This window comes from Neofelis nebulosa, chromosome 16 (genome assembly GCF_028018385.1).
Source record: "Neofelis nebulosa isolate mNeoNeb1 chromosome 16, mNeoNeb1.pri, whole genome shotgun sequence".
Lineage (NCBI taxonomy): Eukaryota > Metazoa > Chordata > Mammalia > Carnivora > Felidae > Neofelis > Neofelis nebulosa.
In genome coordinates, this window is record NC_080797.1 from 56,450,840 (window position 1) to 56,469,930 (window position 19,091).

General features: G+C 50.7%; 1 protein-coding gene across 14 annotated transcripts in view; it reads left to right on the top strand.

Annotated features, from left to right (window-relative positions):
* Positions 1–18,145, top strand: part of RFFL (ring finger and FYVE like domain containing E3 ubiquitin protein ligase) — a 66,477-nt gene extending 48,332 nt beyond the window's left edge. For 6 of the 14 annotated variants that reach the window (XM_058704294.1, XM_058704296.1, XM_058704295.1 and 3 more), the window contains 6 exons: positions 286–473; positions 7,014–7,427; positions 10,501–10,584; positions 11,546–11,756; positions 12,990–13,013; positions 15,451–18,145. In XM_058704294.1, the coding sequence (XP_058560277.1) occupies positions 294–473; positions 7,014–7,427; positions 10,501–10,584; positions 11,546–11,756; positions 12,990–13,013; positions 15,451–15,632 (1,095 nt within the window). In that variant the 5' untranslated portion in view covers positions 286–293 and the 3' untranslated portion in view covers positions 15,633–18,145. Of the gene's footprint in view, positions 1–74; positions 183–285; positions 474–7,013; positions 7,428–10,500; positions 10,585–11,545; positions 11,757–12,989; positions 13,014–15,450 lie in introns of all 14 variants that reach the window. The other 8 variants (XM_058704285.1, XM_058704286.1, XM_058704288.1 and 5 more) reach the window with 4 other exon arrangements.
* The last annotated feature ends 946 nt before the right edge of the window (positions 18,146–19,091 follow it).

Consider the following 19,091-nt stretch of genomic DNA (forward strand, 5'->3'; position numbering starts at 1 on the left):
GATTAAACCAAAACACAGCTCAGCAACCTTTCAAAGGTAGGGTGCCATCTCGGCCGTCCGTGTCGTCCTGGTAGATCAGGCGTCTGTCTTGTGTGCAATGGCCACTGGTGAAGCAGGAGGTGGCAAGAAACCTACGGCCCCTGAAAACATGTCTTCACCTCGACGCTCGACTCTGGCAGCAGGTGTGGATTGAGTATCCCGGCTCACTTGTGCCCTCGGGAATGGGGGAATGCAGTAGAGGTGTGTCTTAACTCTGACCCTTTTTCCCTTCCTCCCTCGCACCAGATTTTATCATGTGGGCAACCTGCTGCAACTGGTTCTGCCTGGATGGACAGCCTGAGGAGGTCCCCCCACCCCAGGGAGCCAGGACGCAGGCCTATTCCAACCCTGGGTACAGCTCCTTCCCCTCCCCTACAGGCTCGGAACCAAGCTGCAAGGCTTGCGGGGCCCACTTCGCGAACATGGCCAGGAAGGTGAGTGTTGACTTCACGGCCCTCTGGGCCGCTACAGCCTCAGGTCCTCGGGCAAGCCTGCCGACCCCTCCGTAATGCCTGTCGCCTTGCCGTTGCCTGATCCCATAACCCACACCTGATCCCTTCACAAGATTGTTAAAGAAAAACTAGCCCAAAGCAGAGCATCTCAGCGTAGATTTGGAGCCAGACAGGCCTGAATTCAGATGTCAGCTTTGCTGCTTACAAGCCATGTGACCTAACTTTTCTGGAGATTCTTTCCCCCCCGTCTCTAAAATGGGGGTGTAATAGTCATACGCATCGGACAGTGTTGTGAGAATAAAATGGTTAGGCCACCAGGGGCGTCCAGCATGATGCTTAGAACGGAGCAGGCACTCAGTGTTACTCCCTTCATTCGCTGTCGTCATAAAAAGCCCGGCCGCAGATTAACTTGTTCTTTTTATCACTTGCAGTGCCGAGGACATCTCAGGTACATCAAGACCCTGACAGGACAAAGACTGGGGCTCCTTTACTGTAGCGACTTCACTGGCCATGCGCGGTAGTCATCATGTTTTCCAGATTAGCAAGCAGCAGGGGAGACCAGTGGCTGGGGAGTTGTGCCTGGGTGCGGGCGTCCCTGGTTAGGGCTCAGTGGCGGCATATTCTCCTCTGTCAAGCATGGCCGGGGCTGAAGGTGAACCCTGACCTGGGAATTCCTGCATTCTTCTGCAGAGCAGGCGGTTTGCAGCCCTGGATGTGATGTTAGAATGGCGCTGATGGGGACTTTGAGAGGAAGAGCTACTTTTTAAGCCACGTGCTGTATGCCAGGGTCTGCTGTGAGCTGTGTGGATGTTTTGGTTTCATTTCATCCTCACAGTGTCTCTGTGATAGAGGTTTCAGGGTCCCGAAACTCCCATTTTACAAATGAGAAACTGAGGCTTTAGAGTTTAACCGTTAAGAAGGAGACTGTTTGTCAAGTTCCTGGCAGATGGCGTAAGAGGGATTGAACGACTCCATCTTTTCCCTCCACTTAGGTAGTGCCCCAAGATCATGTGGTTAGTAGAGGGCAGAGCCAGGATTCACACCCAGCTCTTTGAATTCCTAAGCTGCCTCCCAGAAGACATTCAGCACGTCAGAGAATTCCTGTAGCGCTGACCACCCTTTTGTCCCCATAAGGTGGAGGAGGACTGGCATTTTGCCTCGTAGGTTGTGTTTTGCTTATGCTCCACTGCAGCGAAGGTGGGCCCTCAGCAGAGCTTTGCTGTGATTTGCTTGGCCGCCCTGGTCACTGCTAGAATGCCACCAGAGAGGCCACTGCAGGTGGCCAGGGAACTGTGGTTCAGTGGCTGCGACGCTGTTCCCCTTACACTTAGACTGGAAGGTCGAGTCCTTGGACGGAGGCCGATGCGGAGACTAGAAGGAGCTGGGAGTCCTCTTAGTGATGGAGACGGTGGGGTGGGTTCGGGAGCCGAAGCGAGATGGGCAGGAGGCCCATGGGCTGCTTGTCACCTGCCGGGCACTGAGCTTGGTGTTTCAAATGCGTTCCCTCTTTGACCCCTTAACACAGCCTATGAAACGTGTGCTATTGTTTGTTCCCATTTTAGAGATGAAGAAATTGCTCTCTCTGTTTAAGGTAGTCAGTAGTTTCCAGGACTCCTCAGGTGCAACTAGAGTCTGTTGGATAGTCCAAGACCTTGCTGTTTTCGACGAGAAATGCTGGGAACAACTGCGGGAAGAAGTGGCAAAGTAACTTCCTGTTCCTTTGGAACAGGAAAGACATTTGTTTCAGTGAGGCTGCGTGAATTTGCTCTAGGTTTGTGTGACCTTTTCTTGAAAACATCAGTTATACCCTGTGGAAGGTGAGTGGAGGGGAGCAGAGAGTGCAGTGATGGTGATCAGCTCGGGCACCAGCACACTAAGCGTGTCGAAAAGCATGTTGAGAGAACCAAGGGATCTGGCGAGTTCCTGACATTTCTGAGCCAGAAAAGAGAATGAGTGAGCAAGGAAACTGCCCCCAGAGAAGAGAGAATGGCAGGTAGGTGAACGTGGGAGGAGGCTTCATTTTTGTGTATGGTGCCTGTTTCCACCTGACGTAAATGTTTGTGCATGGCCCATCTTCAGAGGTGGAGCACAGGACGGGGATTCTGTTGATTTTGTTTGCAACTTTGTCCCCAGTGCTAGTAGAACAGTGACTGACATGCAGTCATAGGCAATATGATTTTATAAATGAATGAATGACTAGGCAGTTGAGTTGCGAGCAGTTTGTAAAGGAGGAAGTAGGCTGGAGAGTTTCTGCTTTCATTACTTCGTGGTTGGTAATTCCATGCCGAAGATTTTCATTGAGGGCCCAACTCTGCTGCTGCAGCAGTGTGCTCGCAGCTAGAGGTTACAGGTTTGTGGAGACGGAGCTGAGTCAGCCTTTCCCTCGGGGAGCTCCCTGGCTGGCTAAGGAGGCCCTCATAGCAACTGTGCAAGTTATGTACTAGGGAATCAGGCATTGCTGGTAAATTGAGACACCAGATAATTCTAGCTGGATGAAAGGTTTATTGATCTGCAAAGCAGCGGCTGAAGTAAAGACACCAGAGGTGGGGCAAGTGCCAGGTGTGTTTGGGAACTGTAAGTGGCCTGTTTGGCCTGAGTGCAGGATGCTTGAGGAGTTAGGGTGGACCACACTGGGATCAGATGGTGAAAGGCCATGACTTCCGCTGGAAGGAGCTTGTCACCAGATAGCAAGGAAGCACAAGAAAGATTTTGAACAGAGGAACGAAAGAGATCAAAGAGATAAGGAGAAAGCTTCTGTAGCAAAAAGAGCTTTTGGGGGTATGAGAGGAAGAAAAGTTCCAATTTGAACGGAAAAAGATGGCTAGTGGTATGATGTTGTCTTGCCACAAAAATAAGAATTAATTTTGTGTAATTCACAATGGATTTTGTGAATATTAAGGATGTTTTCTCCTAAGAGAATTTTTCATTTGTAACTTCCTTCTTAAGTGGATCAGCATTCATATCTTTAGGGCTTGGCAAATAACAACCACAGGCTTTTAAAACGTGTTTTCTAGAAGTTGGTTGAAAGGAAATGATTACGAGGATCCTGCTGTTTTTCTTTTCTTCATTGTGGTCAGTATCTTCTGAATACTCATCCAGTACAATGCACAGATAACATTCAGGACTATCTGGAGAGAACATAGCTTGTACCCCCTGCCTTAGAGTTTTTAGTCCTAGAGAGGGATGACAAGCCAAATGTTTTGCCCCAAGCCAAAAACCTCCTCTGTATTGGCAATACCCATGCGTAGTTTGGCAGGGGCCCCGACTGTTTTTGGAAAGTGGGGTGGGGGGGCTGGTGCCCAGCCTCTTTAGTTGGACCAGTTAGGGGAGGCTGCGGAGGAGGAGGTCGTACTTAGAAACTGGAAGAGATCTTGGGATCTCAGAGTACTGGCAGAAGCTCAGAGATAAGGCAAAGGGGGAAGGGAATAAAAGGTGACTGTGTTACCTTTTTTTGTGAGTGCCCACCTTATGCTAAGGTTTCCTATGCATGACCTCATATAATGCTTTCAGTAACCCTTAGAGGTGGGTTGACCTTCTGACGTTACAGGTGAGGAATCTGATGCCCTTGGAACTTACTTGTTTTGTACAAGTTCCCTTAGCGAGGAAGGGACCTGCCAGGAATGAATCCTAACTGTGTCACTCCTCAGGCTGTCCTCTTCCCCCACCCCCCACCCCCCCCCAGTGGGCTGCAGGGAGAAATGCCCATAGGAAGGCTGGTGCGGAGGAGGGGCTGTCTCACCTGTGCCAGGGAGTGTGCACGGGGAGTGGGGAGGAATAACAGAAGGGCAGATTAGCCAAGGAGAGCGACCCGCCCCCCCCCCCCCCCCCCCATGCTGGGCATCCCTTGAAGGGCGGTGCCTGCCTGGAGGTGCTGTACTCTTGGCAATTTTGCAGGGACGTTGGCTCTGCTAACTCATCTTTCATGCTTCCTTGTTACTCAGTTGGTTTGCAGGGTTTGCTAGAATTTATACACACGTGTTGCCTTTGCTCATTCTGCCCACGTTTGTTGACAGCCGTTTTCTCCTTTCCCTTTGTTCTGTCCTGGCTCTGCAGGCTGGTATGCTAGCCTGGAGGCTGTCTCACTCCTTGAGGGGGTGTTTCAGATGCCGGCTGACTTGAGAGTCCCCTGCGAGCAGGGGGATATGGAGAAGCTGGGTGGCTGCCTTTGCATTCTGATCTTGCATCCAATAATCCAATAAGCTGGGCACATTTGAAGAAATAGAGAGTTGTTTAGATCTGGCTGATTGAGCAACTCAGGGCTTTTTAATCGCGTCAGGCTAGGTCTTGTCAAACTGCATTGACTTAAGTAATGTTCCACGTCAGGACCTGCAGCTTTATGACACCAAAGCCTCGTCATTTCATGATCAGTCATCCTAAACGTATTTCATTTCCCAATAGAAAAGCTTTAGATCTAAATGAACCCCCCAGGACCCCAAAACATCTATTTTCCACCTGAGTGGCTACAGGTTTCAGGACTGTTATGATGCTTATGCAGCCATGTGTCCTTTTAACTTGGGCTCTGACCATTTTATTGTCTGGTTATGACTGTAGAGAGTGAGGGAGCTGGATATGTGTCCTTTCAAAACGCCTTCTAAGTATGAGTGGTCAAAACTGGGTGGTAGACATGCCCGTTTCCCTTTATGACACGAATGCCACTTGGAGCCTTCTTCAGCCTGCACAGGGGTATCTGATCTCGCCTAGGAGAACCTAAGTCTCTCGGGCATTCTTGCGAGTTTGAATTCAGCTTTCTATATTTAGAAGAGAGGGAACAGAAATATTTAGTTAATGCTCAAGTCACCAGAGGATGAAAAGTTTTTAATTTCTTTAGAGGACTAGTGTGTGCTTCCAGGGCCATGCCAGCGTGCCCACGGATTACCTCTGCCGTGGGAGTGTGGCCTGCTCTTGGCTGGGACAGAGCTCAGTCAGATGTCGCTGTGCTGGCTCAGCCTGTAGGGCGAGAGGCTGAGGATTTGCTTCCTGTGAGTTGAGCAAGCCCTTGTGTGCTGTGTGGTCTGCCGTTACGGGAAAGGCTGCTGCCATGCAGTACCTCCTACCTGCTAGGTGCTCTCGTCGTGCGGCTGGGACACTCTGCACTTGTGCAGATGAGAGCTCCCTAATCGTGTCTGGGGGGCCCCTGTAGCTGTCTGAGTATTTGCCTTGGATATGCTGCCGTGCTTCTCTGGATTGCCAGCACTCTGGGCCTTCCTGGGTGGGGTTTGGAGATGGAGAGCCAGGCCCTGGACTAGGTCCTGCTGTAGGCCTGACCGGAACTGAGTTAGGCAGCATGGCCTGGTGCAACGGGCGTGGCTGCGGACATTCCACATGGACAGGCCTGCAGTGTGAGTCCCAGCTCTGCTGTTCCCTGCCTGCCCTCGAGTACGGTGCTTAATTTCTCTGGGCCTCGCCTGCTTGGTGAAACAGGGAGGCCTGTTAATAATGATTGATTAATGATTATGTACATTAATACATAATACAGCGATACAATAGTGCTTTGCGGGGTTGCTTTGAGAATTAAATGACAGGCCCTAGCACATCATGGCCTCTCAGTAAATTTAATTAATAATAGTAGTAACCACCATCATACACATGCATTTGCTTTCTTTTCTCAGCAGTAAAGTAGAAAGAATCATAGTTCAGAGTTTGAATCCTGGCTCTCAAAATTATCTCCCATTTCCTAGAAATAATAATTAAAAGAGTTAACACTTATTGAAGAATCATGTGTCAGATACGCTAAATGCATTCTCTCTTAACTATACAACGGTCATATGAAGTAGATACTATTACTGCCCCATTTTACAGATGAGGAAACTGAGGGCTAGAGAGGCTAAGTTACACACCCAAGGTGACACCATAAAAAAATGGGGGAGAGGGGCACCTGGGTGGTTCAGTCAGTTAAGCGTCCAACTCTTGATTTCCACTCAAGTCATGATCTCACAGCTTTGTGAGATCGAGTCCCGAGTTGGGCTCTGTGCTGATGGTGCAGAGCATGCTTATGATCCTCTGTCTCTCTGTGCCCCTCCCCTGCTTGTGCTGTCTCTCAAAAAATAAATAAATAAACTTTTGAAAACAATGGAGGGGGGAGACTAAATAAAAATGTTGGTTTTTTTCCGACCCTAAAGCTGGTATTCTTAGTAACCTCTGTTTCTCTATCTGTACAATGAAAAAGTAAGCCTCAACTGGAATAATAAACGTAGCATCCTGTACATGGATACACAGATGCATACGGGGCGGGGGGAGGTCTGCCATCTGGGGGTGGTGTTTAACCTGAAAAAGGGAGCTGGCACCCACATCCTGGGGCGCCTGGCTGGCTGAGTCGGTAAAGCGTCCGACTCTGGATCTCGGGGACGTGCGTTCAAGCCCCGTGTTGGGCCGCGGGGCCTACTTTAAAATAGCCTAAAAAATAGGTAGCTTAGTATAAGTAGGAGTGATTGGGGGAGGCCTTGCTGGGCATGTAGCCCTAGGCCCCCATCCCACCCCTCTTGTCCTCAGTCTGACATGGTTTCCGCTGCCTCTTGCTCTAAGCAGCAGACCTGCCTGGACTGCAAGAAGAATTTCTGCCTGAGCTGTTCGAGCCAGGTGGGAAATGGGCCCCGCCTCTGCCTTCTGTGCCAGCGGTTCCGAGCCACGGCCTTTCGGCGGGAGGAGCTCATGAAGATGAAGGTGAAGGACCTCAGGGACTATCTCAGCCTCCATGACACCTCCACCGAAATGTGCCGGGAGAAAGAGGAGCTGGTGTTCTTGGTGCTTGGCCAGCAGCCCGTAATCTCCCAGGAGGGCAGGACTCGCGCGCCCACCTTGTCCGCGGATGTCCCCGAGCAGCAGGCCTTCCTGACCCAGCCTCGCGCCAGCACGGTACCTCCTACCTCGCCTCACCTCGCCTCTTCGTCCGCACAGGCCACCTCTGTTCCCCCAGCCCAGGCTCAGGAAACCCAGCAGGTATGCACCGGGTCACGGCCGCCCCCGGCCGGTCAGGGGGCACGAGGCTAAGTGTCCCTTCTGCCTACTGATGCAGGCATGTTTTCTGGACATCAGACCCCGGTTTTGTTTTTTTCAGAGACGATAATGCACAGCATCAGGTATTTTTGTGGTTTTTGTATCTTCTCAATACAGACATATATCCCTGTTAGTCAGTTTTTAAAAACTCATTGTTCCAGAAATATTGTGAGAAAACTGTTAATTCCAAATTTAGTTCTGTGCAGACTGCCCTCCTGCTTATCTTTGTTATCAGTCTTCCTTAGCCAGGTGGGGAGCTCGGTGCCTTAGTAACCGTCACAAGGCACATAGGAAAAGGCACATGGAGAGGGAAGGGAGAACGGAGGAACACTGCGACCCAGACACGGCCGCTGCTTCTCTCGCCAGTCACCATTTGGGTCAGGTTGTGGTTGGTATACTATGGAATGGGAAGTGGCCTTGGCATCCTCCCAGGGGGCTTAGAAACAGCAGGCAAAGAGCAGCACATTGGCGGAGCTGTGAACCAGGCCTGGGGAGTACAGAGCTGCCTGTGCCTTCAGGAAGCCCCTGTGAGAGGGAAGGTAGATGTGCAAACCAGCTACTGGGTTAGAGCGAGGCCAGTACACTTACCCAGCGTGTCAGGAGTGGTGGCGCCCCAGAGATACGCTGAAGTGCCTCGGTGACCCTTTTATTTATCTGGCATTAGGACCTAGAAGATCTGGTTTCCATATCCAATCTGTCACTGACTCTTTGGTCACCTTGGGCAAGCTTTGAGCCTTCATCGATGAAATGGGGTTTGCGATCCCAGACTACTTTTGCTCTCACCAGGATTTTTGGAGAACTGGCTGGCGTGACAGCGGGTCTGAAGACCTGGGAGCCTCTTACAGCTGGCTTAGCACTAGTGTCAGGTCCTGTGCAGGCCGTGGCTGGCCGCTGCCTCTTGCTTGTGACTCCCTCCTTCGCCAGGACTGGGCCCCTGATTCAGCTCTGGCAGGCACTGAGGCATAAAGGCCAGGGTGCTGGCTTACTTCACCTGCAGTAAACTCACTTAGCTCTCTTGGGGGCTGTGGTGTGCCCTCTCCCCAGCTGGAGTTTAACTCTTCCCTACACTGGGGCTCTGTCTCCTGGCAGGTTTTACCCCCTAGTATGACTTCCTCCCTTGGTTGGGTTGAGCACTCCTGTTTATGGGGAGCCCGGAAAGTAACTTGAGGAAATTGCTGTTCCCTAAAGAACTTTCAGGTGGGTTTTTCCATGAAAGGAGTAGGTTCTTAACTTCCTGCCCTTAAGCAGAAGTTCCAGGCTGCACCCGCAGGTCACAGCTCACATCCCCTGTTCTGGTGACATCTGCAGTTTTCAAGCCAGGAGAAGAGACATGGGAAGTCAAGTAACTCGTGCAGGCTACCTGCACCTAGGACGCAAATCTGCCATGGCGTCCGCTCCAGGCTTCTTTCCCTTCCCCTTAGCACCCTGGCCATCATTACTAGGGATAGAAGTGGGTGGAATAAGCAAAATAGTGGGTAGACACTAGTTATAGATTTTGATTTAGCCAGTGGGCAAACTGAAAAGACAAGAGCATGCTTTGCAGTGTGGATTCCAGTTTCTCTTTCTAGGAAAAAAGGACATACAGAAGCTGTCTACTTAGGAGGTTAGGCTCGGAAAGGCTTTGTAACTCCAGGAGACTGGTGGGTACCACATCCACGTAAAGCTAAGGGAGAACCAGATACTGTTTTGGGGGCATCCCCATACGTGTATGCTACATGTGTGATCTCACCACCACCTGGCATTTTTGGTGGTGGTGGTGATTTTTACTTTTCATTTCCATTGTAGTTATTGGCCTCTTCTTAATTAGCTCTATGTCATGCATCGTAATCTGGGATGAGTGGTTGGGGCCATGGGGGACTGGTTTCCTGGGCTGTCCCTTTATTGTTCTGAGAGTCTGGAGGAAAGGCCTGTGAGCTCAGACACCTGTTTGCTTCTGGCTCACACCAGGGCCTTTGCTTGGAGGGAGCAGTGGGTGAAGAGGCTCTAGTTAAGGGGGTTGTGGCTTAAATGGTGATGTGGGGGTGGGGTGGGGTGGGGTGCCTGGGTGGTTTAGTTGGTTAAGCATCTGACTCTTGATTTTGGGTCAGGCCCTGATCTCCCACTTTGTGAGATTGAGCCCCGTGTCAGGCTCTGCTTACTGACAGTGCAGGCCTGCTTGGGATTCTCTCTTCCTCTCTCTCTGCCCCTTCCCTACTTATTCTCTCTCTTTGTCTCTCAAAATATACATTAAAAAAAATGGTGATGGAACTAGGAGGCTCACAGTTTTAACTACTCTTTGACAAAGCCTTTTGAGAAGTTAGAATTTTAAACTCCTTAAGCATAGACATCTGTCTTTATAGTTTTAGGCTAATAGATTCTCTGGTGCATTAAGGTAATTTTTGACCAGGTATCAAGATAGCTCTTAGTAATTGTGTGCACTGCTGGTCGGAGCACATTTCTAGAATGTAAGAGCGGTGACTGGATGGAAGAGAGGGAACAGAGTGATAAGGGTCTAAAAAGTCTCATCTGGGTCAAATGAGGAAGCCAGGGAGATATGGTGTGGAGGCGAGAAGACATGACATGAACAATTTGTGAGAAGATCGTGGACATTGGTTCCAGGGGTAGAACCAAGGATGGTGGGTAGAAGTTACAGGAAGGGCAGTTTGGGATCAGCGTCAAGGAGAACCTGGATGGCAGTTAGAGAGCAGCCTGCAGTGCAGTGGACCTGTGGTCCTCCCCTCACTTGGACTGTTCAAGCTGAGATCACATTGATGGTGAGTGGCCACTAATGCCACCCTGGTGGTGAGCAGAAGTAATGCATTGCTTGTCTTTTAGAGTTGAAATCTATTTGTATTGTTTCTCCCCCCGACAGAGTCAGTATTAAAGAGCAGTCTTTTGTAATGCTGTGGTTCGAGACACCAGATTTCCGGGGGAGATGGGAATACATTTGGATATGGTATGAGCTGGGAAGAGGCCCATGCTGTGCAAATCCCTGGGTCGTCTCTGTGGATGTGATGGCACCTTTCTCTTCCCACAGGCCAATGGCCATGTGTCTCAGGACCAAGAGGAACCCGTCTACCCGGAGAGCACAGCCAGAGCACCTGCTGAGGATGAGACCCAGGTGGGGCCTCTGCTTGGGTCTGTGCCTTTGCCTTTGTTCTTTCACTGGTGTTGCCAGGCTGTGATTGGGACCCTCTCAGCGGACTCAGAAGTGAAGAATCAGCCTGTGATGATAGTCCTACAATTCTCTTTTCAGGGGTGGAGCTTAGTGTTAGCGTTCCAGATAAACCTTGGAAGCCGTCAGTTGTTAAGTGAGGAGTTGAGAGGTCACAGTGGAGACCAGGGAGCCTCGCGGCCCCTTTGTTTCTAGTCTCTTGCCTTTCTGTAAGTCGCCAGAGGGCAGGCTCCTGGTGCTGCCGCGCAAATCTTGTTCTTTTCTTCTGCTTCTAGCACACAGTAGCTATTGTCAGGAGAAGGAGGTCAGAAAATCAGGAGGAAAGATGAGACGGAGTTCAGGCTTCAGCCACGGCTGGGCCAGTCCAGAGGGCACAGCCAGTAGGGCCACGAAGCTGTGGTCGAGGTCGCGTACAGAGGAGTGCTGGCCAGGGAAGTCTGCCTCTTCCAGAGGGAAGCAGAACTCACTCCAGGGGAGAGGGGAAAGGCCAGCACCATGCTTGGTGGTTTCTTGTGTTGCTACCTTTAATCTTCACAGGAACCCTGTGCGGCAGGACGGCAATTTCTCCTTTACGGAGGGGAAAGACGGGCTTAGAGAGGCGAGCAACTTGCTCGATGGTGTTTAGCATCAGTCGGTGGAGGAGTCAAAATTAGGGCCGCGTGACTCAAACCGGTGCCCCTTCTCCTGTATGACACTGGTTGGTGGGTTTGGGGCTGGCCATGCCTGAGCCCAGGACTGTGGGTCAGGAAGAGACTGGGGGCTCTTTTGCAAAGCAAAGCACCAGGCCAGGTCCTCTTCCTGCCTCTGTTCCTACTTACTTCTTGAGGTCGGGCCCAGAAGTATGGTCTCTTGGTGAGAGCTTGGGAGGTAAGAGCTGAGCCCACTGATCTCACCGTTGCCATTGCAGTCTGTCGACTCAGAGGACGGCTTCGTCCCAGGCCGGAGGGCCTCTCTGTCTGACCTGACTGACCTGGAGGACATTGAAGGTCTGACCGTGCGGCAGCTGAAGGAGATCCTGGCGCGCAACTTCGTCAACTACAAGGGCTGCTGTGAGAAGTGGGAGCTGATGGAGAGGGTGACGCGGCTGTACAAGGACCAGAAGGGCCTCCAGCACCTGGGTGAGGGGCCGGCCGCGCGGCAGCTGCACACGGACCCGGACCGCTTGCTTGCTCTCACTCTAAAGCCTGACGGCACCGACCTGACTAGATTTCTGTGCTTTTAGCCAAGGAAGGAGTCACCTTACGCATCTGCACCGGCCAGTAATAGCTGCCATTTGAAGTTGAGTGCCAGGACCGGGTTAGGCACCGTATACATTCATTTAATCCTCAGAGCTGTCTGCGAAATAGGCATGATTGGCATTACCCTTTTATTGTAGAGCCTGTATTTGAACTGAAGGCATCCTGGACGGAGTCCATAGCCTTTCCCACAACGTGTCCCCCTCCCCCCCTCCCACCCCGCCATACCCCGCCCAGCAATACCCTCCTGAGCAGTTGGGAGATGAGGAGGTGCGTCTGCACACGTGGTACAGGGGAATAGATCTATTCTGCCTGATCGTGGGCTTTCCCTGCAGTCATTTCCCAAAGCATTCTACACGGCATCAGTTTTAGGCAGTGCCCAGTAAAATATCTAGACCTGTGGTTGAATGAATTTGGGGAAAGAACTTCGTCTCCCTATTACCGATTCATGAGGGACGCCATAGGAAAGGCAGAGAAGTCCTGTGGAAGAGGAGTGTGTATTCAGCTGTTTTTAAACTCCTCTTTTCCTAAAATTTCACCCAGAGCCCTCTCCTCCCCACCTGATTTAGCTTCAGCAATCAGCATTTTGATTCCGTGCATGCTGTTGGTGGTCGAGATCCGATTTCAGGCTCTCCTGTCCCACTAGTTTATCAGAGTTGAGGATGTCTGACTAGTCACCTGCTCACAGACTCACTTTCCTCTCTGGGATTGTCCCCAAAATCCCTGTAGAGTTGTGATGTCCTGGGGAATAGGACATGGCCCCATGGGAGTACCTCATCCAGACTCCTTGGCTGACTGTTCCTTCCTTCTTGATGTTAATGCTGCTTCAAAAGTGATAGAAAAGGATACTGTGCCTCTGCAGGGTCCTGCCTACTTGGCAGTGTTGTTCATCCAAACCAGTGGAATCCCTTTTACCAAGACTGGACCGGACACGCCAGCGGGAGCTGTGTGTGAGCTCTGAGCGTGTGAGCGAGGAGGGCGGGCGTCTGGCTGGGCTCTTGGCCAGCCTGGCTCCCAAGCAGGGAAGCGGTCCGAGCACAAAGTGAGGACAGGCTGGTTGGAGACGTTCGTCATGCCATCACACATTCAGACATCTTCTTTTTCTTTCCTTTGCAGTGTGTGGTGCTGAAAACCAGAACGGTACGTAGTTGCTTCTATTTGGGACCGTGTTTGGACTCTGAGCTCTTCTGTTTTTCCCCTCTGCTAACCCTGCTTCCTCTTAGCAGGCTAAGAATTGTGAGCGTATTGGCATCTAGAGAGCGTAGGGGAAATTTCACGGAGAACCAGGGCTTCTCAGCATCTTTAAAAACTGTCCTTCTCGCCTCCCTGGGAAAGCTGGGGAAGGTGAAGAGTGGCAGCCTACCCAGGGGCAGACTGATGTGCATGTCTCGGGGTTGCCAGAGCTTGCGAGTCAGCATCTGTAAAATATTTACCAAAGCGAGCGGTGGCGCGTGTCGCATTCGCTTCATTTTTCATACTCCTGCTGCTAAGGTGCTCCTTCCCCTGCAGTTTTCACTCTGTTCTGGTCTGAGTGGGGAGGGTCTCTGTGTGTACCTGCCGAGAAATCACCTGACATGTTTCACAGCTCCTGGTGCCAACCAAAAGGAGAGGGAGGTGACCTGAGCCTTGTTCATACAGGGCTGGGTGGTGGCTGGAGCTGCTCTCGGGATGGAGCAGGAAAGGTGTCACATGTGATGCTCTCTGACCACAAGACTCCTATACCACCCTGCTGCCACACCCCCACCTGGGTGTTAAAGACAGCCACTGGGCCTGCAGGTACCCCAGAAAGCACTACAGAAATATGGCGGGGCCTGGGCTTCATTCTAAAAACACCTTCGTTCTGCCTTTTGAAAGCCTCAAGGCTGTGCGATTGAGCTGTGCCCCCAAGAGAGAATGTTCTCAGAGTAGTGTTGGGGCCTGCAAACCATTTTAAAACTTTCAGAAGACTCTCCCAAACTTGTTCTTTAGTAAAATGGCCTTTTGCTCAGATAAATCCTCAAACATTGAGTTCTCGGCCCCCACAAACCCTTGGGGGTTTTAGACTCACCCCCTCTCCTGGTGCCAAGATCAGGCTAATCCACATGCTGTCTTTTTTGTTTGTCTCTGGGAGAATACTGGCAACTGAGTAGATGGGTTTATCGTTGTTCCTAAGAACAGCAATCAGTATGATATTCTGTAGTTCGCTCTAGATCATTTTATGTATATAGTTCAGTCCTTTCCAAACCCCTGTTGGGGCCAACAACTGCTTGAAGGGGCCAGTAGGTTTCACTGCCTTTCACAGCTAGCCCACCTCAAATGTTGCCTGACTTTTTTGAATAGTCCAGGAAACAGAAGAAAGTGCAGAGCAGCAGTGGCATGGGACAGGTGACTGGCACACGGCCAGCTCCCTGCTTATGGCTACCTGGTTTGGGCTACCATTTAAAACATGCTGGGGATGGCTGGGATTTTGGACGTGGATTTTCTGTTTGCACTAAACTAGGATCCTGGCCATGCCCACTGCACCTCATCACTGGCCCAAGCCAGCCAGCTACTACTAGCTCTGTGCACGGAGCAGCTGATACTAATTCCATAGTCCCTGTCCTCGGGCCACTTGCCCGGAAGGCCTGCCTGCTGGGATTCGAATCCTGGCTCCTCTACTTAGCAGTTGTGTGTCCTTGGGCAAGCCACTTAACTTCTTGGCCCCAGGTGCCAAGAGTACCTACTTCCTAGTTTCTAATGAGGATTCAGGGAGTGAAAATACGCAAAGCTCTTAGGACCCTGCCTGGCACAGCATTCCGCAAACGTGAGCTGTTAGCACTCCTTTGGGAGATGTTCATTTTTGAGACATTTAGAGCACACCTACCACATGACTGGCATGTTAGGGATTCAAAGAGAAATACCTGACCTCAGAGCACACAACAAATGCTAAGTGTAGAACTGCAGAAATTGATGGAATTTGTTGAATTAAGGAGCTCCTGGTGTGGTGGGGGAGATAAACACTGTGATCCAATGCGAGGAGCAGGCGTCGGGGGATGGGCACAGAAGAGGGAGCTATGATCTCTGCTGGGCTCTTCTGCCCAGAAGTCCCCTCTGAGGAGGAGGCCCTGGGGAGGTCTGTGGGATAGCACAGGGGGCCCCCCTGATCCTTGGCTATATGAAATTGGGGATATGTTTACCGATAAGCCCTGCCATCCTTAACGAGCTGTTCACTACAGTACCATTTAGATCTAAACTTCTTGGAACCAGTTCTTTATCTTTTCAGCATGTTCTGCCTCAGGGGATAATGAGTCCCCAAGTGCCACTTTCTCACCATATTACATCCTCAACTGTCTGAAAATTCTTTTAAGCTTTGAGGACTTGGCCTTATTTAGTTCTCCTGTGCTGGCTTGTGTTTGATCTCCAAGTACTTTATTCTTCAGATCCGTAGCCTGCCCCACAGAGGCGCAGATTAAGCACGCAGCTGGGATTGAGGACTGGAGGGGGGAGATGTCTGCCTGGAGCTCCAGTTGAGGGAAGTGTGTGGACTGGGGCGTTTGTTCTCTTCCACACTCACAGCCTCCCCTCCCCTCCGCCCGCTTCCTGCCCGGTGTTTGTACAGGGGGAGCGGCGCCGCCCAGCGTGGAGGAGAACCTGTGTAGGATCTGCATGGACTCGCCCATCGACTGTGTCCTGCTGGAGTGCGGCCACATGGTGACCTGCACCAAGTGCGGCAAGCGCATGAACGAGTGTCCCATCTGCCGGCAGTACGTGATCCGAGCCGTGCACGTCTTCCGATCGTGAGGGCTTGCACCGGCTTCTTCAGTGCCTTATGGGGACGTAGCTTGAGGTGTCTGGGTTCCAGACTGCGCAGCTCGCGGAGGGGCAGGCTAACAAGAAAATCTGCAGTGCTCGTAAGACCGGGGCAAGCAAGGATGCTGTCACCTCTGGGCATGCCTGTCCTGCCGCGGAGGCGCACCTCTTGGCTGGCAGCGCCGGAGGCCGGTGGAAACCGGAACAGACTGCACGGGCAAGTCTCTGTCTCAGTGATCGTGGGGTAATGATGGCACCTGATGAAGAGAGGACTTGCCAGAACTTGGACTGCATCTTCCTCCTTTCCTCCGAAAGTCTAACAGTTTCATCCTTGTGTACCCCACCCGTCCTTCTGAGCTGCCTGCCTCTGGCCTTCACCGGTCAGAAGTCCTGGTAGAAATGGTTCTCTTCCTCCCCAGCACATTTGGATTTATTTCTGCTCTGGCTTTCTGTGCTTTAACCTACCTTTGCTAACGTCTCTGGCTACATTGCCTAAAATCCATTTGTTTCTTCAGACCAAAAAGATGTTAGCTTACCAAACCGAGAGTGATCCTCCTTGGGACTGAATTTGGACCAGTAAACTTAGCTCTGGTGAGAAACAAAACTCAACTGCTACTGAAAAATTTCAAAGTCATGAAGAGTTGCTTCCTTAAGTGCTGGGACTGGAAGCGATGAGTCTCCTGACCCCAATCCCGGCTCCCAAACTGCTGGGAAGTTTGAGTCCGTTTGCGTGAGACGGCTCACACAGCCTCTCTGCTTCTCTAGGGCCCACACACCATCCCTGTTAGTTTGAGAGAAGGGAAAGTGTTGGGTGGAAGCAGGGGCTTTCTGCTTAACTTTGACTCCTCCAGCAGACAGGAATAGCAAACCACTTTCCTCTGAGAATGAAGTCCCACTCTTTTCCATGGTCTCACTGAAGGCAGAGAGCCTTGCTCTCCTCTAGCCAGACTTCTCCTGAAGTTCCTGGAGACCAAACCTCAACACCCGAGGGGTATCTGAAGGTACCGAATGAGACTGGAGTCAGCTGTTGAGCAGACAGCTGCAAGTCTTAATTCCCCAGGTTGGTGGGGACTCTCTACTCCCATTTCCTTTCTCAGAACACTGACTTGAGGGCAGGTCAGGAAGAAGCACTCTCAAGGTCCTTTAGAAAGACCATACATTGAGCTAGAGGATTCTTGAGCCCTTTTAGGGTTGTTCTACCACTGGAAGAGCCAAAGGGCTTAGGTTTGCTGGAGAAGCTTAGTCAAGAACCCACACACATGCTATCGAAGAGCCGTGTGTGCGGCCATCACCAATGGATAAACTACACAAACCCTAGACACCGAGGGCCTTGGCAGACCACCGCCCCCACCCTACTCCCCTGCTGAACAGTCAAGTTCTCTCAGACTGGAACCTAGCATGACTTTGGAAGACAGTGGGAAATTCCAAGGGGACCTGTTTATCGGTACAGATGTGCTTAGGCTTTCCCCCATCATCAACCACTATTCCCCTTCAGAGGAGTGAAATGATTGCATAAGGTGGTTGCCAGTTGAACCACTGGGCCACTTACCTTGACATTACACCAAGCCCTGGATGACTGGATTCTGGGACTCAGCCTTTGTAGGAATTGGGGGAATCAAGAGGTCAGTGAGAGGACCTTTGACCTTTCTGCTGGACAGTAAATATTATGGTTTACAATGCGTACCAGTTTGGCAGAGAATTCCACCACTTCTCGATTCCACTGTGAAACAGGTCTATATTTATGCAACTCAGTTAAGATCTAGCAATAACTTCAGGGCAGATGCTGGCTGTCTCCCTAAAACTTGTTTTCACTGCTGAGGCCTTCCCTCTCCCCACCTCCCACAGTCCCTCTCCTAGACAGAAGTTATGAATAATATCCTGAAGGTTAGTAACCTCAGTAAGAATTATAACTGGTATCGTTTCATTCTGGAGAAAGAACTTGCCTTGGAGTCTTTTGATCTATTTTGACAAAGGTTTTCATTCAGGAAAAATGGTGTCAAACCACCCCGATTTGTTGTCATCCATCATTATCATACCAAATAAAGGCTGGGAATTCAAGATCCCATTTCAGTCACTATCTAATCTAGGTAGAAAACCTGATTTTTATCTCTGAGTAACCCCCACCCCCTCCCCTCACCCCCACCCCTCATGGATCCTTGGGTCTTAATTATCATGGAAACCTCTAATTCTTCCAGTTATTCCATGGCTTTTGCTGTGATTGTTCTGAGATTTCATTTGAGACTTGTTTCAAGACTTAGGAGAGCTGACTGGTTCATAATATATTGGAATAGTTGGATCCAAGCTAGTAAGAATAAGCTGTACAGGAATTCATGCACAATATATATTGTATAAATTGGTTGAAATCTTGGGGACGTGAATGTGTTACTTCAAGTGGCTTATATTAAGAGTCTTCAGAATTACTTGGGTGTTAAAGCAAACCCAAATGTGTATTTTTTGTTACAGAGCTCTGCTTTATAATTTTGTAATAAAATTTCACTATAGAAGCCTGTCTCATCTGGTGGGAGAACACCAGAGGTCTGAGAGTTAAGACTGACAAGAGAGTTGATACACCACAGGCTAATCCCAGGCTGTGTGCACACAGGCATGCTCTTGAGAGACTGCATTATTTGTGGAGATGCTTGGGCCACTGTGGCCTTATTGATATTCCTGTTCAACAGATGGGGAAACTGAAGTTTGGTGCTGTTTTGACTTGTTCGAGGTCTCACAGCTAGAGTATGGGAGAAGCCACGGAACAGCCTACGAGAGGACGGGAGCTGCGTAGCAAAAGAACCAGCCTTAAGACTAAATAGCAAGAAACACCAACTGAGTTCAGACACTTGACGCTGATCTCATAGAGATGGGCCTCGAAGATGTGGGCAGAAAGGAATCTGAGGACAGCCAGTGTGCCCAGTCAAGACTTCAGGTGACCCTGGGAAACAGAAGGTAGTTTTTGGAAACAGCTGTAGTAGTTATGGCTCAGAGGTCACCGAGCCTCGTGGGCAGATGGCTGTGTGCACACAGGCCTGTGTGGGGGAGAGCTAGATTCCATGCACATCTACCCTGGGACTCGAGGAAGCAATCTTGCCTGGCAGATGTAAAGGCTGGAGGCTGAGCTGCAGCTGTCCTCCTTATTCTGGGGGACCAGCTTGCTGAGCACCCCACTGAGCACCCAGGACAACCTCCTGTCCGCTGCCAACCAGCAGCATGTCAACAGTCTCCAAGGAGGGCAGGCCTCCAGCACTGTGCTGGGGAGGTGTAAGATGATGTTGCCCAGGGTCTGGGAAATACGAAGCTGTGTAGACAGTATAAACTCTTAGCGGCAGAAAAAAACACGCAGGAGAGAGACTAGAAGGAAACAGACATAGTACCTTGAACAGTGAACTGAAAGAACACCCAGCAAGACCGGGAAGGACCAAAAAGGGCCAGGCTCATTACTAAGATGATCCCCTG